Raw genomic sequence first — 21801 nt, 5'->3', positions numbered from 1 at the left:
AGGAACAAATGGGTGAACCTTAAGCTGGATATAGCCTGCAAGAATGTGTTCAGGCAATTCTGGAGTACTTAAAGTTAGAATAAATGTTGTCGATTTGCCATCGCCTCTCCTAATATAATTCTGCAGTTCCGCGACACCCATATTTTTCCATTCTTTACGTAACTTCGTGGGGTCACCTCTGCTATATCTGCGCAGGTAACCAATACCTTACTAAAGTTAAAGGCGTTATGCAACTCAGCCTCGACTGGGTAGTCACCTATGGCCTTATATCCCAGAAGCTTAGATATTTGGTTTGAATTAGCAGTTTCAACTAGAAGTGTTCCATTACGAAGTCATTTGACACTTTTTTTGAGACCCAGCAATACCTTCCAATCACTTGTGAATATAGAAAGGGGAGATCTTGTCAAAGGTTCCCCTGTTCACTTGATTGCAATGAAAGGGTTATGGCACACTAATGTCCTGTTACTATGATTCTGAGATTTCTTTTTGGGAAGACTGACAAACCGAGCTCTCTTTGAGGATTGGGTGTAGGTACTATGTGACAATACACCCATTCCGTCAGGAGTATTAGTTTGACAAGACTGTTCCACAGAGATCCCTTGAGATTCTAGGGAAACAACCGTTGACCCAGGCACAGCCCTGCATGCCTAAGCAAACCTTATACAAGTTGGGGGTGGCAGGTGCCCCAGAGGTTGCCCACTAGATACTGTTTTATCTCAACAGCCATTCATCTCAGCAGCACGTAGCACACCTTGAGGTTGAGGTTTTTTTTTTTTATAGAGGTGTGTACCTTACAGTCCAGGTGGTGACGCCATGACCTCGATTGTCCGAGACACACAACATTCCACCGCCGCAGCGCACGGTGGTCGCTGAAGTATGCCTACAGCTTACCATGACACAGGGCTGGCAGTGCTTACCCGTCACCAGCTCAGGAACCCTGGAGTCACCAAGCCCGTACTCAGCCAACAAATACTGAGCTCCTGAGGGGATGTGAGTTGTGCTGTCTTTGTATGAGGTAGTATACTAGAGAATGTGTTAAATGTAAATGACCTTGTGCTGCTGTGACAATAAATGAGTATTGGCTTACATCGGTGATTGAATTTTGAAATTAGGAGTGTTATTTTTCAACCTTTATTGCCACTGATGAACACCTCTGAAAGAAGTATACATATCTGGAATCACTACATTAAAAAGAATATTTCCAACATGGGAACTTGGGAAGAGATGTATCATATTGGAAATATGTGTAATACTGCAGGCTACTAACCAAGGAGCACTTTTAAGTCATATTCCTTAATGAAAAAGATACGTTGAACTGTTACTAGCCTTACAACTTGCACATGAGGAAGCACTTGCACATTCTTACAAGTGTAACAAACTAAATGAGACCTACCCTTGGCACCGGATCATTAGTAGCTTTGTTACAAAGGTCAACCCTACTGACTAGATTATTGTTTGCCAAGTTTGCTAAAAACTGATGTCTATTTTCCGAAATTGTAACAAGGAAATAATTGTTTCCAAGCATTTTAAATGTTGTGTGCATCCTAAAGAATGTAACTGCTAACTCTCATCAATAATATAAAATCTGTCTAAACAAGCTGTTTTTGAATGCAAGTTGAAAAGGGAAACAACAACAAAACGCAACAAGTAACAATCTGTAGATACAACAAGAAACATACACTGTTGTCATACAGCTAGATATCGAATGCCACTGAAAATGGATAATATGCTTTTACCAACAATTATGAAAAGAAAGGTTACTACACACTCTAAAAGATGACACGCCGAGTTGCAAACAGGCACAACAAAAGACTTGTTAAGCTTTTGGCCGAGCCTTCTTCAGAAAAGAAAGGAAACACAACACACACACACACACACACACACACACACACACACACACACAAAAAAGCAGGCACACCTTACCCACAATGACTTTGGAAAAAAAGCTCAGTGTATAAAAGTCTTTTCATTGTGTCTGTCTGCAACTCAATGTGCCATCTTTACAGTGAGTAGCAATTTTTCCTTTCCATAATTGTTGATATTTCTACCAGGGCCTTCCACTGTTTCATATGATTATATATTTACCCTTCAGGACAGTCAGCACTATTGCTCCTTAGCTCTTGTCTATTTATTTGTGTAACACACTGTATTCAGATGCAGCAGACTGAGTAACTGCACCAGTTATACTATCTGACATTATTTTCTTACACCCAGAAATGATATTGGATACTGAATACGAGCTTGAACATACTACAGTCACTACAATAGAGGAGTACTCCATTTACAACATACGAGGGTTGACTGAAAAGTAATGCCTTCATCTTCGTTAATTGGGTTTGGGTGGGAATATTTTAATAAATCAAACACAGAAATAATCCTTGGAATGTGATCTTTAATTACCAATATTCACTTTTCCACATATTCACCAGGCAACTGGATACATTTCTGCCAATTATTAACAAGTTTTCTGAAGCCGTCATGGAAGAAGTCGACACACTGTTTCCACAACCAAAATCTCACAGTTCTCTCAACTTCTTCATCAGAAGCATAATGATGTCCCCACAGATCGTCTTTCAGTATCGGGAACAGATGGAAGTCAGATGGTGCTAAATCTGGACTGTATGGAGGATGCCGTACGGTAGTGAGATTCAGTCTCTAAAGTTCTGCTGTGGTGGCATGTGAAGTGTGTGGTTTGGCATTGTCATGCTCCAGGAAAACATTTCCCTTTTTTGATTTTGCCAATTGTGCTTGCAATTTCTCTCTGAGTGATACGATGATCATCCTGAATCAATCTGTCAACATTCTGCTTGTGAAATTTGGTGGTTGCTGTCACGGGACTTCCAACTCTTCATTTGTCATGCAGGTCTGATGTTCCTGCCTCAACATCTTTAAACTTAGTCGCCCAATGACGCACAGTACTCACATCAACACAATCACCATAAACTACTTACATTCTCTGATGAATCACCTTACGGGTGACACCTTCTGCTGTCAAGAATTCAATGACTGCACATTGCTTATATAGCACTGACCGACTGTCTGAGCAGGGTTCCATACTTTACACTGCAGCAACACAACTGTTCAATGCTAAGGCTTCCCACCAACTGGAGCTGTAGAGAAGAAGCTACAGAACAAGACAGTACCTGCCGCATACCAATGCTGCCAACTCTTGAAGAGTTACGAAGGTGGAGGCATTACTTTTCAGTCGACTATCGTAAATAAAATAGCAGCTGAAATTAAATTTCATAAACAAGACTTTGAATATTAAATACAGAGCAACTAAAGGAATGAGATTCAGGATTTTTCAGTAATACTGAAAATATGCACACTGATTGAATATAATGCAATCAAATGTTGTCTGTTAAGTTGATATCAAAACTAAAGATAAATATTCTGATAGGAACAGGTGGTTATAACTAAACTGGTGTTCTGAGTGGTGCAGTACAGACTGCATACATTGCAGAGTGCTGAAACAAAACAGATATGTGCATCAATCAGAGCATTCATGGAGTTCCTGAAGAAATAACAGTCCCACTTTCTGCCATCAGATGAAAATATGGCACTGTAAGCAGTCAGTATGTGGTGTGAGTGCAGAAAAAGTGGGGGAATGATCGAACACATGGCACGTTTATTAGGATAGGCTCACAAGTCATAACATGTGTGCAATACGGTCTCCCGACATAACAGTATTCTGCATCCATAACATGGCATGGTCGACAGTTGTTTGCAGCATATCTGGAGTAATCAGAACAATATGTTATCATATGCAATCCTTCAGATCAAGAAGAGTCCAGGTATACCCTTGATAGACACGATCTCTCAGTTTTCCCCACAACCAGAAGTCACATGGATTTAGGTCAGGGTATCTGGAAGGCCACACATATGGAAATGATGCAGAGATAAATGAAGGTTCCCTGACCAAATATTTCATGTGGCAGGTGACATCTGGTGGTGTCCCATCTTGTATGAAAATAATAGTGTGGACTTCTACAGTCTTGCAAAGCTGGAATCACGTGTTGCACAAGGAAGTCATTATAACACGCAGATGTCACTGCATACCTAACAGACCCACAAGGTGTCATCTTCTCAGAGAAAAACAGATAGAGTACGAAGGAACTTGTGAAACCACACCACACAGCCACATAAGCTGACTGCAGTAGATGTTCCTGCAAAAATGTGGTGGAGTAGAACCTCATCTGTGACAGTTCTGTGCATTCATGACCCCATAGAGTAAAATGTGCCTTGTCCTTCCAAAAAATATTCCCCGACCACATGTCATCCACTTTTGCGTGTGCCAAAAAATGAAGAGCAAAGTCATGGTGTTGTAGCCTGTGTTGGGGCTTCTTTTAGTGGACATTCTGAATCTTTTAGAGATACCGGTGTAAAATGCACAACATCTTTTGAATTGTTGACCGGGGAAGAGAGAATTCCTTTGATGCACCTCGAGCACTGGCTGCAGAATTTGAGGCATCTGCTGTAAAGCTGGCCATAGCTACAGCAATTTCATCAACAAGTGCCATGGGCCGCCACCTTCTCTGTTCTGTACCACCTAGTTCACTTGTTTCTTCAAATTTCTTGATAATATTTTGTAGCCCGTTTATTGGCATGGCGCCCCTTCGCAGCAGTTTCTGTCCGCGGAATTCATGCAGACAATCAGTATACTGACGTCAAAATGGGACATTTCATATTCTGACTGCTTACAGTGCCATATATTCATCTGGTGGCGGAAAGTGGAACTATTATTGTTCTCTGCATACTACTTGAGTGCACCGATTAATAAACAAACCTACAATGTTTCACTGTCCTGTGATGTACACAGCCTACACAGCAGCATTTAGAACACTGTTAGTTTAATTATAGCCACCCAATATAATTACCATTACTGAGATTTATAACCAGTTATTTCAAGTTGAAACTTATTGCCTGGACAAAGCTGGCATACATTTACTGGTCAACAAATACATTTCAGATCACCCTGTAACCCCAGTCATTGAGTCACATTGGTTAGTTTAACAAAGAATTAACTGCAGGGTCTTATGTCAGAATGAACCAACTACAGATTTTGACATTTTGAGTTTTCCATGGCAGCTGATGTTGAATATCGTAAATACTGATGTGGTAAACTGATCGAAGACTATGGTTACACAATGAGGAACATTTATCACGTTTGCATTTCTGACGTATTTCAAACTGACACATTTCTGGTGTGAAAGTGAACTGAATACATTGACTAGATATGGGACAAAATTCTAGATTTAAGGTTACGAGACAAATGAGAGTGATGTTGATATCTAGTGTGATTCTAATGATTACTACATGCCATCTTACGATCAATCAGTAAGCAAAGGTACGTTTTACACTTAAAACAATACAAACTTGGGTAAAAAAGGTGTAAAATGTTCTCTAGTTACTTACAGTTGTATGAGGTTAAGGTCACAGTTTGAACATGCAGCATGCAATTGAATCAGCTAACAGCATGAAGGTGTCCTCTTGTACTATCTAGGGAGTCAAGTGAGAACTGTACAGTGGAAAGCACACACCCATGCATACGGATTCCTTCATAAGTGATTGTTACAGCTGATAAACATTGAGAACATCACATACATCAGGAACGTAGTTGGTGCACTTTAGCATACAAGAATTGTGAAAGATTTTTTAAAATTAAAAGTCACAGTCATCTACACAAGAAACTCAGAAAATAATCAAAACATGCAACATTAAAAACCAATAGTTTCATGTGGTGGAGTTTAACACCAGTTAAAGAAACTGGAAGAAGTTGCTGGAAAAACTGTAGCTTAGATGAACACAAAATACATCACAATCAGCAAATGTAAGTCAAATGTAATTCAACTTAAGGACCTAAATTCCCCACAGAAAAACCACTTATGAATGTAAAGAAGAATACCCTAGAGCCAATGCTGTGCTTCGTTCCCCCTGTTCATTATGTTCGAGTGTTCGAGACTCTAATGATCATGAAATGTCAGTAGATTACTAAGTATCCTCAAAATTCTATTCGAAGACATTGTCTCTTAATAGTACACAAACACTGTTCTTGGTCAAATGAAAAATAGCTGTTGTATGAGTAACATCTATGTTGAGATATTGTTAATGTTCAATTTTCATTACACTTAATTGTAAAGGCTATAATTTTCCAGACCTGTAATGAGTGTGACTTGTGTGAAAAGCAAATAAATGACACTGAATATATTCTAGGAATCTGCTGAACATCAGTTATTATCCTCAATACCTCAACTGATTTTGTAGATGAACTTTAGACCTGAATATCTCGAAACATACATTTTGTTGTTTGACCATTCTAGCATATGATCCTCCAATTGTAGATCAATTATAAGAGATTCCTGATGCTGCAGGAACTGCTGTTCTGTTGTCATAATTATTCAGAAATTTAGAAAAAAAATTAGCAACTTCAGTAACTCTGCTACACTACCTGCCATCTTTCAGTCTACTGAAGCTAAGTGACTAATGACCCTGAACTAAGTACTCTGAGATATGGAACAAATTTAAATAAAAATTGATTTTTGTTACTGACATAAATAGCTTACACATTATACAATAAATGTAAACTCAGAGCATAGGTACCAGTTCAAGCATTACAACAGTGCACTCTCTCAAATGTCTGTACTGTCTGTTGTACAATGAGGCAGGCAGATAGGGACCTACTGAATACAATCTCTTCAGTTTCTACTCAGGATACATACACCAATGACTTCTTGTAACCTCAAAGTAAAATTTGCTGAGCGAGACATGACATTTGCAAGGGCCATCTGACAGGAGCTACTCTATCAGAGTGAAAACAAGGGTACCTTTTGCTCAGATGTCAAAACAAAACTGCAATGGTGAATCTTCATTTTGAAATCACACACTATCACAGACAACAAGAACTGCAGCCTCCTACAACTGTGACAGCATATCTTAAACGAACAACGGGTAATGTGTACCACTTATACGTGGTGGCAGCACATATGGGTGTATTCTTGTACAACCTTAACACTCAAGTCAGAAGAGAACCATTGCCAGTAGGGTGCACACAACATAACTTAATCTACACTCCTGGAAATTGAAATAAGAACACCGTGAATTCATTGTCCCAGGAAGGGGAAACTTTATTGACACATTCCTGGGGGCAGATACATCACATGATCACACTGACAGACCCACAGGCACATAGACACAGGCAACAGAGCATGCACAATGTCGGCACTAGTACAGTGTATATCCACCTTTCGCAGCAATGCAGGCTGCTATTCTCCCATGGAGACGATCGTAGAGATGCTGGATGTAGTCCTGTGGAACGGCTTGCCATGCCATTTCCACCTGGCACCTCAGTTGGACCAGCGTTCGTGCTGGACGTGCAGACCGCGTGAGACGACGCTTCATCCACTCCCAAACATGATCAATGGGGGACAGATCCGGAGATCTTGCTGGCCAGTGTAGTTGACTTACACCTTCTAGAGCACGTTGGGTGGCACGGGATACATGCGGACGTGCATTGTCCTGTTGGAACAGCAAGTTCCCTTGCCGGTCTAGGAATGGTAGAACGATGGGTTTGATGATGGTTTGGATGTACCGTGCACTATTCAGTGTCCCCTCGACGATCACCAGTGGTGTACGGCCAGTGTAGGAGATCGATCCCCACACCATGATGGCGGGTGTTGGCCCTGTGTGCCTCGGTCGTATGCAGTCCTGTTTGTGGCGCTCACCTGCACGGCGCCAAACACGCATACGACCATCATTGGCACCAACGCAGAAGCGACTCTCATCGCTGAAGACGACACGTCTCCATTCATCCCTCCATTCACGCCTGTCGCGACACCACTGGAGGCGGGCTGCACGATGTTGGGGCGTGAGCGGAAGACGGCCTAACGGTGCGCGGGATCGTAGCCCAGCTTCATGGAGACGGTTGCGAATGGTCCTCGCCGATACCCCAGGAGCAACAGTGTCCCTAATTTGCTGGGAAGTGGCGGTGCGGTCCCCTACGGCACTGCGTAGGATCCTACGGTCTTGGCGTGCATCCGTGCGTCGCTGCGGTCCGGTCCCAGGTCGACGGGCACGTGCATCTTCCGCCGACCACTGGCGACAACACCGATGTACTGTGGAGACCTCACGCCCCACGTGTTGAGCAATTCGGCGGTACGTCCACCCGGCCTCCCGCATGCCCACTATACGCCCTCGCTCAAAGTCCGTCAACTGCACATACGGTTCACGTCCACGCTGTCGCGGCATGCTACCAGTGTGAAAGACTGCGATGGAGCTCCGTATACCACGGCAAACTGGCTGACACTGATGGCGGCGGTGCACAAATGCTGCGCAGCTAGCGCCATTCGACGGCCAACACCGCGGTTCCTGGTGTGTCCGCTGTGCCGTGCGTGTGATCATTGCTTGTACAGCCCTCTCGCAGTGTCCGGAGCAACTATGGTGGGTCTGACACACCGGTGTCAATGTGTTCTTTTTTCCATTTCCAGGAGTGTATATCTGTGCAGACGGCATGGTAGGGGAGGGGAGGGCACAACGGTAGTGGTGGGGGTTCTATCGCATGCAGCCACTGCACACTAGGGACGGTGCAGTTTGACAGCTGAAGCCTACTTTTCAAGTAGAACTTCTAAACTACAGCTAGTGATTCTATGAGGTTTTGTTCTTACAGCTAGATGATACTGACATTTTTCCACAATATTTTGGCTGACAACCATTCAATAATCTTCAGATAAGTGCAAATTCATGCAGAATACCCATTATGCAGGGAAAGCTTCAAGAATTATGATCTGCAAACGATCATATTAAGTTTACACTAGTGTGACCAATAATTCTAAAGTCAGTAGTCTCTGATTAGAGTATCAGATAACAAAATCGGTTAGTAATCAACTGAAACTAATGGACGTAACACACAGCACAGCAGGTAACAGCAAACTAACTTACTGCCCATTCAGATCAAATGGGTGCGCTCACCCAGTGCTGAGGACAAGAATGCCTTTCTGCTTAGGTGCCAATTTATTTTGCACGCGCTGTAGTCTGTGGTGAATGAGATGTATAAATTATGTCACTCCAGATGTGGCTGTGTGTATCAGATCAAAACACCGTCACAGTTGACAGAGGGGTTCTCTGGGAACAATAGTGACAGTAGAAAGTTCAACACTTCACTTCACTGGCAGAAAATAACTCTAATGTACAAATCATTGGCCCATAGCTGTTCCATCAGTACTCTCCACCACTGCTGTTGACAAGCTGACTTGTGCTCCACAGTCCCCAGGTGCTGCTGATAAGTGTGATGTGTTATCTCTGCCTTACTTGCCAAACACTGAGTACCTTTGACTAACACAGATGCTCTACCATTCAGGTACCTGAGTGCTGTTTTGTCCCACATCTCAGTAGCTTTTCACAGTGGCTGCTAAGATATGTTTCGGTGCTTTGTCTGTCATGTTCCCATTTTTCTGCAATCAATCTTGCTTTACCTTTTACTGTTCATCAGGACTGCCATCACAGTATTTTTCTGACAATCTACTCTACAAAGAAAATGACAAGGCATCATGGCTGCACTTGAAAGGGATAATGGAGATACAAACAGTGACAGTAAAGACGAGTTATTTGATTTCGACATTGTTAATAACTCGTCCACAAATTCTGATAGCAACAGTCCGAAGTTGTCTACACCAGAAGGTGTAACATCAGTCATGTTTCGACAAGAAATTTCTGAATACAAAGAATCTGAAAGTGATAGTAACTTTAGGAAGGGGTTACCAAAACTAGATCAGAAACAACTGAAGGAAAAGCCATCTTCACATCTCTGCAGTACTGTAGCAACTGTAAATTCACAGAGACAACCTTTACATCACTGCATGTTTGTAACAACTATAATTTATCAGAGAACCTTCAATGCCAGAAACTAATTTTTACACCTACAATAACATTCATCTAAGTGATGACAAATCTTAAAGCAGTATTAGGAGGTTTCGCAGAAATAATCGACACAGTGTGAGGGAGGCTGTTCAGGAAAATCTGGCCAAGGTAGAAGCCAAGATGCAGGTTACTTAGTGCAGGTAGACACATTAGGCTATAGTGACCCAATGCTCAGGTCAAAATGTAGGCAGCATGTCTGCAGCAGCCAAAGAGTTAAAAGTGTGCAGTGAAATTTCATTAGTATAATGGATCTTCTCCCACACATTTCAACACAATCTCCTCAAATTTTACTACACTAACAGTGCTTTCTTGGGAACATGGGTTCTCGAAAATTCAGTTTCTCGTAAGTTTCAACAGACACTTTAACTAGTTTCAACACACACTTTCACTTAGGACAACATCCTTCGTCTGTTTACTCATTTGGCTTTCCAGGTACTACATCCAGCAACGCCATACATTTAAATGCCCATCTCCAAGTTTTTGAAAGGATTAATGGTCCATTTTCATCACACAGTCACGAACTGTACATAGAATAATCCAATGTGTATACAGTGTAAATGATTGTGTGTTGTTTACCGAGTTAGTGCCACCAAAGTTGGTGCAACAGGTAGACATTTGTTATGAAACGTAAGCAGTTTACAAACACGGGAGTATCCCAGTTCAATTCTTCCACCACTGCAGAGATGAGATACATAGATATTACTGCAACACTCACAGCACCAGATCCTATAGTGGGTGATCGAGGTCAGGATCTCGATAGACCGTCAGCCCCAGGCGCAGGCGAGCAGGGGCTAGGTGCAAGACGGGTCGTTTAGCCCATGAAGTTGCTAATGAAACATCATTTATAAATTAGCATTTATTGCTCCAAAGTACACGGCTGTTTTAATTCGTTGTTGTCAGCAGCAACAGCGGGCAGAACTCATCACGCCAGAATGCTCACATTCGCACGTACCAAACCATCTCAGTCACTGCAGCAATGAAGATGAGGATTAGTGCTCGGCAATGTCGAGGGTCACTGGCCACAACTCGGCCAATGTTGTCCGAACAACCTCAGGCACTAATAGTTTGGGGAAGTGGCTAACCATAGTGCTCTCACTGACATCGTACATGACACCCTGACAGTCACTCACTGGCTCTGCACAGAGCACGTGAAGTCGGGCCGAGTCACGCTGCGACTTCCGACAGAAGTATAGCACGCAACATCAAAGTATTCCCACAGGAACAGCAGGCAGGTGGTGCCCACAGCATGCCACCTGTGATGACAAATGTCCACCATTCTTTCGACTGGTCGGTTAAGCCACTCGAAGGCCTGTCGGTTGACGCCGCTCACAGCTCTCCCTCAGTCTCGACTTGAACGGAGGCACTGATGCTTGCAGTGGCAATGCCACCAAGCAAGAGTTTCTGTTCCGGCAGAGACTAGAGAGAGTCTTGACGAGCAGTAGATAAATTAACATAGGAGCAGCCTGCAGGCTGGTCAGTTGCAGAGTCATATTTCCACTGGAACAGGAGTAATATTTATACCGGATGGCCCTCTACTTTGCCACTTTGTGGCAGCCGTGACCACCTGGCCTACCTTTTCTGTCTGGTCAGCTTCTCTGGTCACCCCAGTTTCTGCTAAATGGATGTGTACTTCACCTTACAAAAGCAGCAGCTGATGCAGTTTTGCAGAGTCAGTATCAGTTATTCTTGCATCCAAATTATGCCTCCACTCTGTGTGGTCAACACAATGGCGGCATCCTCCCCTTCGTGTGATGTCGTTCTGCTGCATCGGTGCTTTGGACATCCAGCTCTTACAGTGTGTAGCAATAATTTTTGCCGCAATATGCAACGTCAGCAGTTCTTCCTTGTTGGCATTCCAGTCAGCTACTGCGTACTGACCTGCTTTGCTTGTCTCTTATGTTACTAGGGAAAGACTCCAAAATTTTACTCAACTACATAAAGCCTATTAATCTGTGGCACTTAATTAGTACCAGTGATATTGAGAAACAGCTGAAATCGCTAGTACTGAACAAAGCTCCAGGGCCCAACGGAATTCCTATTGGATACTATACAGTGTTTATGGGTAAGTTTGCTGCTCTATCAGCCAAACATACTATGGATGCCTTGAAGAAAAAGCAACCCCAGTGGCTGGAAGAAGGCAGATGTCACACCTGTCTACCAGAAAAGTAGCAAAAATCATCTAAAAAATTACCACTCAATGTCACTTATGGCTGTCTGTTGTAGAAGCTTAGATCATATCTTGAGCTCAAATGTAATAAGGTATCTCTAACAGTGTGACCTCCTCTGTCTCAAACAGATTCCAAAAACATCGACTGCACAAAACTCTGCTCTTGCTTCTCTGAGGCATTGAATAAAATTTATAACTGGACTGAGGATTTTGTGGTTGGGAGGACTTGGTGTGTGATCTCTGATGGGCAATCATCGACACATGTAGATGATATATCCTATGATAATACCAATTAATCACAGCTGAAATCAGTCAGCTCATACAAATACCTTTGGGCAACAGTTTGTGAAGATGTGAACTGGAACAATGGAACAATCACATAAGCTCTGTCATAGGTAAAGCAGGTGGCAAACTATGGGGTTCATTGGTAAACTGGAAAAATGCAAAGCATCTACAAACAGTTTTGAAGGAGGGGGGGGGGGGGGGGGGGACACTTTTGTGACCCATCCTAGAATACTGCTCAAGGGTGTGGGAACTGTATCAAATAGGATTAACAGAATATAGAACGTACACAAAAAGGACAGCACGAATGGTCATGTCCACTGGTTCCTAATCTCAGCTTACTCAGTGACTTTAGGTATCTCCATTCTAAAATCGTGTATGTACATACCAATTTGTCTTGGGTATGCCAAGTTCAGATTGTTCATGATCTCCACAAACTCTTTCTCACTTTTTGACAAGCGGGGATTAAATTTCTTTTCTTCTCCTACAGTAGATGCAGTCTGACCTGAAATACAAATGAATTTTGTATTCACAAGTATATTAGTGCTTATCAAAAAGGTAGTGTGTATCTGTGGCTGTCTCTCTCTCTCTCTCTCTCTCTCTCTCTCTCTCTCTCTCTCTGTGTGTGTGTGTGTGTGTGTGTGTGTGTGTGTGTGTGTGTGTGTGTGTGTGTTGAAATTTAATAGAAGCAACATTCTGCAAGACAATTTTGATAATGTCTGTCACGCAAAACAATCAATCACATGTCCTCCTTCCCAACGGATGTTGGTAGAATAAATATGAAAATATTTGGTGATGTACAGAGGTTGAATAAATACCATAAATAACACATTCATTGACACATACACTTGAGGTATGTGCTAACAAATACAAGGACAGAGGGGAGATCGATATCGCTACATGTTCTTACCAACAAATGATACTTGCAACCAAAAGTTATTTACGTAATATGAGAATAATAACTTCAAAATCCTTAAAAATTGAATAATCAAAATTAGAAGCTTTGCCAAATTTTGTTTGATTCAGTTGATATAGCATGTTGAGGATAACTGTACAGATATTGCCCCTCGGCTCGATATTTTTTTTATTTTGTACACAGTGAGCTATATCAAGGGACGATACACATCTTCGGCACCGAACAGAAATTGTGGTGGCTCTGTGAGAGGAAATACCAGGCCAGTCACGGGAATAAACAGGTATGGATTGCCACAAGAAGCACAGACTTTCCAAGAATTATTATGTTATGTTATAAGAGAAGGAAGATTAATTAATACTACTCTTATACACAGAAAGATAAACATATGAATATAATAGAGGGAAACATTCCACGTGGGAAAAATATATCTAAAGACAAAGATTCTGTAACTTACCAAACGAAAGCGTTGGTACGTTGATAGAGACAAAAACACACAAACACATACACAAATTTCAAGCTTTCGCAACCCACGGTTGCTTCATCAGGAAATAGGGAAGGAGAGGGAAAGACGAGAGGATGTGGGTTTTAAGGGAGAGGGTAAGGAGTCATTCCAATCCCGAGAGTGCAAAGACTTACCTTGGGGGGAAAAAGGGACAGGTATATATATATATATATATATATATATATACACACACACACACACACACACACACACACACACACACACAAAACATAGTTGTTTACTGTGGTCGATGTATGTAACGAGGAAGAAAATGTATATCTGAATGACTTATAACTAGAGCGAAAAATTATTTATAAAAGAATGTGGTGTAAAAGAAATATAAGTAATTATCACAGATTCGGAGTAGTAATCCAAGAGAATGACAGTCACAGAACAGTTGAGCAGATAATACTACACTGGAAAGAATAAGCTAAGACCACACAGGCAGTTTGTCCCAAAGCATAAATTCATCAGCAATCAATGTTACAACTTACCCAGTTGTATGATATAAACAAAATTAATAACAGTGGTGGTGCAAGAGAGGATGGGGGAAGGACATGTATTAGGTGAATGCTATTAAGAAGATGCCACAGAAGAAGAAAATATCATCTGTAAAACATATGCTCGAGGCAGATAAGTGGTGCATGACTGGCACAATAAATGTTAAAATTACATCCAGACTGAGTGTCAATGTTGACTGAACACATGCAATGTCCACATGTGCACTATGGAAACCACTAGTTGCATCTAGCGTCCATGCAATCAAATGTCCCAACTTCATTTTGGCATTCTGCTTAGAAAACTTGTAATGCATATTTCTAGGCAAGAGAAGGTTATGCGTTCTACAGCAGTTTCTAGTAATAACAGTTCCTTAGCTGGTAATCGATTACACATATCAGTGTCACAGACAGTAATTTCATGATTGATAACAAAACATTTCTTTGTGAGTAAATTACATATGGCTGGTCCTTGAGATGGAAAAGGTCAGTTGTGTTTTAATACATTCAATGCACAATGAAATTGTTGCACAGCAGTGTTTTCTGTTGGAGAAAAAAAGAATGAGTAGTATAAAATAACATCATTTATAATCTGTAGAGAAAGAAAATGGAAAGCACAAGTTTCTAATACATATGGAAATTGGATATACATCCTAACAAACTGAAATCACACAAATTTTTTCAGTTCATTAGACTTTAGATCCATCAGTTTCTCTAATCAGTAGTTTCCTCCCATATTTTTCTCACAGTAATCTTCCAAAGTAGTCTTCCAAAATAAACATGCAATGCTCTATGGATTTCAGCCTGTTTTTAATTGTTGATGCATGCTGTGGTTTTGAGAATGTTAAGTACTCCTGTGTTTTGTAACCAGGTTGATCACATTTGGCTGCCAGTCAAACATTAAATAAGATTATCAGCGATGACAGGAATTAATGTGCTTTGACACTTGTCTTCCATTTTTGATAAAACAGGCAAGTCTTCATTCTTTGTCAAAAGCACCAAGCACACATACAAAAGTGAACACAAAAAGGCATATTTTGGATGTATCATTGAGAAACCAAACAAAACCTAAATCTGTATGGCTAGGCAGTGATTTGAACGTTCATCCTTCCAAATGAGTATCCAGTGCCTCACAACCGTGCTACCTCGCTCAGTATCAGTAAAAGTGAATGGGAACTGGGCGCGGTGCCAAATGAAATAGAATATGTTCTGGCTGGAGGATAAACTACGCATATAAAAACAAAGAAAACTAAGGTAATAGTGTGCATTAAGGTGGACAATATGTATGGCTAAATGTTAAATTTGGACAAGACACTCTGGAAGAGATGAACGAATTTTACAATACATTGATGAGACAAAACATTGCGACCATTGCCCATCATTAGATCAAATGCTGTCTATTAGCAATGCAGACACGTGTCACGATAAGAAAATATATATGTGCAGCAGAGATGAACTGGGAATTATTTTAGTGTCAATATAACCCACAAATGGGGAAATCCACTGGCATAAATGACTGTAATAAAAGGGCAGATTGTTACGGCCTTGTGCCCAGGAACTGAAATCTCAGGAATGACAAAGCCAGTTGGCTGTTTGTGTGCGACTGTCTTGAGCTTCTAAGGAAAGTAGTGAAGAATAGTGAAGCTATGAATTGGCAACAAATTGCCAGAGTTCCTCACCTCATAACTGGACATGGGGGTTTGAAGCTAACACTCTCTGTAAAGCAGGATAAGTATCGATCTGTAGCAGATCTGATGACAAGAGTACAATGCTGGTACACAAACAAGTGTTTCAGAGCACAGTATTTAGCACGCATTGTCAAACACGGGGCTCACAGCAGATGACCCATACGTGTTCCCAAGTCGACATGACAAAGTCACCAATTATGATTGCAGTGGGCACGGCACCAATGAGATTTGACCGTGCATCAATGGAAATGTGTCACTCAATCAGATGAAACACACCCCTCGTTACAGCACGCAGACAGTCGTATCCAGAGATGCCGTCATCTGAGGGAAAGGCTGCTTGAAACTTGCGCTGTGCCAGGAATGCAGGCTGATGGGGCAGTATTATGTTATGGGGAACATTCACTCCGGCTCCCATGGGACCTGTCGTAGAACTCAAAATCACAATGACAGCTGCAGACTGCGCGAATATTATAGGGGGCATTTGCTTCTCATCAAATACGATGTCTTTCCCGACATCGATGGCATCTTCCAGCAGGATAACTGCTCATGTCACAAGCCCAGAATTGTACTATGAGCATGATAGTGAACTTTTATTCATGTCTTTATCACAAAAGTTGCTCTTCTGAACCCTAAGGAACATATCTGGGAAGCTATCAGGTGCCAGCTCTGCACCCACAAACCACTGGCCAGTAATCTAAGGAAACTGAGTGATCAGTGCACAGATATCTAGGCCCACAAACCTCCGGAGATCTACCAAGGATTTTTTGAATCCGTGCCATGCAGAATCACTGCTTTATTGCATTCCAGAGCTGGACCGACACACTATTAAGCTAGTGGCTGTAATGCTTCGGTTCACCAGTGTAGATAGAGGTAGAATACACTGCACGCATGCACAAGCACCCGTATGGAAACTTTATCCTGGATGACGTCATTGTGCCCACACTGCAGCTGCTCGATTGGGGTGAGAGTGTGCAAAGGGGGGGAGGGGTGCTGGTACATGAGGAGTGGGAGTGAGGATCTGGGAAGTGTAGCTAAGTGGCTGATGGCCGGGGGGGGGGGGGGGGGGGGGCAGCAGGTGCACTGGATGGGAATGATGTGACACTGGTGAACTCACTCTGATTACACGCAGACGGAGCCGCGCACAACACACTGTGTTGTGGAGGAATGGACTGGGAGAGGGAGAGACAACACAGGAAGGGGAGACTGCAGGTAAGAGTGTCTGGCTGCAAGATGAGTGAAGTTAGGGTCCTGGACGAGGCAGTTGTGGGGCAGGAGCTACCGAAGATCCAGGCCAGGAGGATTACAACTGCCTATCGACAACTCGGAAACTACATTATTTGGCGAGTAGTTATCTTTACTCCCTAAATTATTTATATTCCACTGAGTTGTTCTCGTTTCTACATAAATTTGATAACAAGGCTTAGAAGCATGGATCACATGTGGCAAAAGGGTTTTCTATAAATAGAACAAGCTGCTAATCCAAAAACATAAACTTTAGGAACAGAAACAACTCATGAAAAGCTATCTTTGGAGAACCACTCTCCTTGGTTGTGAAATACAGCCAGTGTGGAAAACAGAAATTAAACAATAAGGGACAGACAAATCAAAATGAGGCAGATGGAAAAAAGTAAACTGTTTAATATTTCCAAAGTAATCAGCATAACTGTTAATAAGTTTATCCCACCATGAGATGGAAAAATGTTTGCACTGCCTTCAGAACCATGATTGTACCCATGTGTGCACCTCTTTGTCCAAAGCCTTTAGGATCTTCCTTCAGGGGGTCCAAAAATATGGATATCAGATCGGGTGAGATTGGGACTGTACAGAGGATGCGTAACAGCTTCCCAGCGGAACTTCTACAGCATTGTCAAAACAACCTCAGCAAAATGTGGGCTCATCCACACGTTACCATGGCTGTTTTGACTATGCTGCTGAGTTTTTCTGGGAATCCCTTACACGTCCTCCAAACATTCCAAATCTCTCCTCATGCAATTTTCATACTTTTAGAGCCCTGAAGAAAGACTTTGTAGCCATCAATTTGCTTTGGGCTAAGAGGTACACACCTTGGGTACCAGGGTTATGCGAAATATTTTTAGCAGAAATTCAATGATTTTTTATATTTATAATATAACTAACAATTTTCACAATGTTCTCCATGAGCACTTCTACATTTTTCCATCCTTTGAAATCACTTCAAAAATACCTCAGTCCTAACTTCTTTGGGGAAGCTGCTTGGATAACTGTTGTATGTTGTGATAGTCCCTTTGCTGCCCACAAATTCTTTTCTTCGTGTTTGGGAACAGGAGTCATACGGAGTACAATCAGGTTAATAGGGTGAGTGCAGGAACACACAAACTTTTTCCTTCTCCACCAAGTCCACTACTCTGGAAGTTGAAAGGTGGCTACACTGAGCCACTGCGCCAGAGATTGCGCCAAAGAGTACTATTAAGCCGACTCCACAGTGCCTGTTAAGAACTCGTAGACGTCAGTGCGTGGGCAGAGCTCGTAGTAGACAGTTCGTGTTGAGATGTGCTAGTGGACAAGGCTTGTCGAGATGTTGTGGTAAAGAGTGTTTGTTCCATGTTTTATCCGGTTATTTGATGGGAGAGATAGCAGATGTTATTGTAATGATCAGAGTGCATTTCGTCAATATATATGAAGGTAAAATATTGCGTGTTTTTTCATTATTTCCATGTTTTAAATAATGCGTCATGACAGGTTCAGTCAACAAAGCATCTGGCTTGTGTTCTTGTATTAGAGTGAATTCTGGTTTTCTTGCGTAATTATAGTTTTTCTAATTTTCTTTTATCACGTCAGTATAATTGGTATTTAAAAATTCTTGTCTTGTTGGAGAAGAACCGTGCCAGATGTGTACGTTGAGTCACACTCCCACATACAGAACAGTTACTCGTGTGCTTATTGGTTTTGTAGGTTTTATAGTTGCTGGGGACTTAATTAACTGTGTTTACGAAAATTTTCTTTCATTGTTTGTTGCAGTCAGATTGCGTACAAATACTAGTCAGGGCCAACCGTTTACGAGAATAGCGTCATCGGACAGACAGCTACTAAAAACTAAAAAGTATTTTCAATCTTATATTTAATTAAGCCCCCATGCACGTGGCGACCGCTGCTTCGGATCGTCCCTTGGATTCTTCTGATTGTAAAAATAGTAGACTGTAGTATTGTTGTAGTAATTTGAGTTTAGTAATTGCAGCCTGTATTGCATGTGTAGATTTGGTAATTGGCATTCTTCTAATGGTATTTTTCAAAATTTAATTTTTATTGCCTTGTATACGCGTTTAACAATTTAGTGCAATTATTTCAATTGTTCGATTGATCGTATTTGAGGGAGACATTTCATGTAAATGGTATTGTTGGAGATAAAGAGTCATTGTGTGTAATTTTCGTACAGTGACGAATTTTTTTATGTTTTGTAAATGATTACGCGATCTATGAAAAAGGCGAAAATGATGAATAGTGAGAATGATGAAATTGTTGACATGGCGAACTCGCCAATAGAGGAAAACAGTGTCATGAATAATGTAGTGGAAAACAATTTAATAAGTAGGGAAAATAGTCCAGAAACAGTTCAAAATTTTTCTCAATCAGAAAATTCACAGAATCTGAGATTAACGACAGAAGATTCTGGAATAGTATCGAACACAGATAGCCTTATGGCTATGCAGAAGGAAGTTAGTTTTGCGGGAAATGTTAGGGGCAAAAAGAATTATGAACAATTAAATATGGAGCAGTTGATGAGTGCTATATTAAATTTGGGAGCACGTATGGAAACACGGTTAGACTCACAGGGATCACAAATAGGAACAATTAAAACTGAGATAGGAACTTTACGATCTGAATTAAAAACTGATATGGGAACAATGGAAACACGGATGGGATCTGAATTTAAAACTGAGATGGGAACTTTACGATCTGAATTTAAATCAGAGATGGGAACTTTGGAAACACGGTTAGACTCACGAATAGGGACATGTTTCAAAAATATGAAAGATGAATTAAAGAAAGAAATCAGAGAAGAAGTACAACCAATTTTGAATGCTCACAATAATAGATTAATTGCAGTAGAAATCAGACAAAGGGAACAGGATAGAGAACAGGAAGAAAGAGATCGCGTGATAGTACAGAAATTTTTAGAGTTAAATTTACAACGTGCAAAGGATAAGGAAGAAATATTTGAGAGAATCGAGGAATCCGTACCAAATGACAGATTAAATAACCTAACACAACAATATGAACAGCTAGCTACCAAATGTGACAATACTGAAACCCGAGTCGCGACACTTACGGAAGACGTAAATAAACAGAAAGAACAATTAGGTGACTTATCGGAAAGAGTTGAGGAAATTTCAGATAAACTGACAAATCTTAGTTTACATGGGGACAGAGATTCGGATGATACAGCACCATTGCCATTTGCAGAAACCGAAGAGTATCAGAACATAAATAAACATGTTGAAAATCAGGGAAAATTTAATGAACGCGTGAAAAGGGAATTTGAGGCTTTAAAAAAAGCAAGTCAAACAAATTGAAGGCGAAATAGTAGGAAAGGGCAGTAGAAGAAACTTAGAATCACAGATAGCAGAGGGGTATGAAGAAAGTAATTTATTTCATTTACGAGAAGCAACAAGAGAGCGCCAGGCGCGCGAACTTGACAATAATCGACAATGGGACTGGGACAGACGCGGTAGGTCTTTGTCACCACGAGGCGAAAACTTTGACTATAAACACTTTTTGACTGTTCGGAAATTTAAGATCTTCATTCTAAGAATGACATACATCCATGTGCATGGTTAGATCAATTTATGTACGCACTTGCACCAAACTGGCCACTAAGTCACAAACTGGAATTTGTGTGTGGATATTTAGAAAACGAACCGGCGACGCGGATGCGCGCACTCATTAGAGATTGTAATAATCTGAATGATTTTTATCATGCATTTCTATCGGCATATTGGTCCGAAAACACGCAAGATAGAGTCAAACATAGTCTGATTATGCAGCGTAATTTCAAACAGTCTGAATTCCGCACGCCGGCAGAATATTTTGAAGACATGATTCGAAAGAATCAGTTCCTTTCCAACCCTTATAGCCCGACTGAATTAATTCGCATTTGTTTAACTAAGCTGCCACAACCCATAAGACAAATTGCTTTAGCCGGAAGATGTAAAGACGACATTGAGACTTTTAAGACTTTGTTGCAAGAACTTGAGTATGACAACGATGACTTTTTCAGTAACAGTGATTACAATAGATTTTCAGAGAAAAGGGATAGTGGTCGGAATGGGCGTTATGTGAGTAACTTTGAGAACGATAGACGTAACAGACAGGACAATAGATACCAGCCCTATGACAATAACAGACGTTCTAACAGAAATTACACAGACAACTATAACAACGGTAATTCGTATCGGAACGATCAATCATACGGAAACAGTAATCGGTATTATCAAGACAGAAATTATTCATACAGTAATAGAAATTCTTACTACAGAAATAACCAGGGTAGTAGATACAACAATAATTTCAGAAATGACAGTCGAAATTACACAAGAAGTAGTTATGCAGGCAGACAGGAAAACAGAAATTTTAATAACAGACACAACCAAGAATTTGCATCTAACAGACAGGAGGGACCTAATTGGCATCGTCCACGTGACAGAACTTCTGAGAGACAAGTGCAAATCGTTGAAATTGATCCGCGAAATGACGCGAATAATCAAAGACGTGACGCAGACAATCGACAATGACTTGTAGCTTCGGCTTCTGGCAGCAATATAGACGGTTCAGAAAGTAATGACACTACGACTTTACACTAC

General features: G+C 41.2%; 1 protein-coding gene across 3 annotated transcripts in view; it reads right to left on the bottom strand.

Annotated features, from left to right (window-relative positions):
• LOC126424855 (persulfide dioxygenase ETHE1, mitochondrial) overlaps positions 1 to 21801 on the bottom strand; it is a 61122-nt gene that overhangs the window by 8128 nt on the left and 31193 nt on the right. For 2 of the 3 annotated variants that reach the window (XM_050087666.1, XM_050087668.1), the window contains one exon: positions 12750 to 12866. The exons of the other annotated variant lie outside the window; for it this stretch is intronic. In XM_050087666.1, the coding sequence (XP_049943623.1) occupies positions 12750 to 12866 (117 nt within the window). The remainder of the gene's footprint in view (positions 1 to 12749; positions 12867 to 21801) is intronic. 3 annotated transcript variants of the gene reach the window in all.

Source organism: Schistocerca serialis, chromosome 10 (genome assembly GCF_023864345.2).
Source record: "Schistocerca serialis cubense isolate TAMUIC-IGC-003099 chromosome 10, iqSchSeri2.2, whole genome shotgun sequence".
NCBI classification, from domain to species: domain Eukaryota; kingdom Metazoa; phylum Arthropoda; class Insecta; order Orthoptera; family Acrididae; genus Schistocerca; species Schistocerca serialis.
This window is presented reverse-complemented; position numbering and strand designations above follow the sequence as displayed.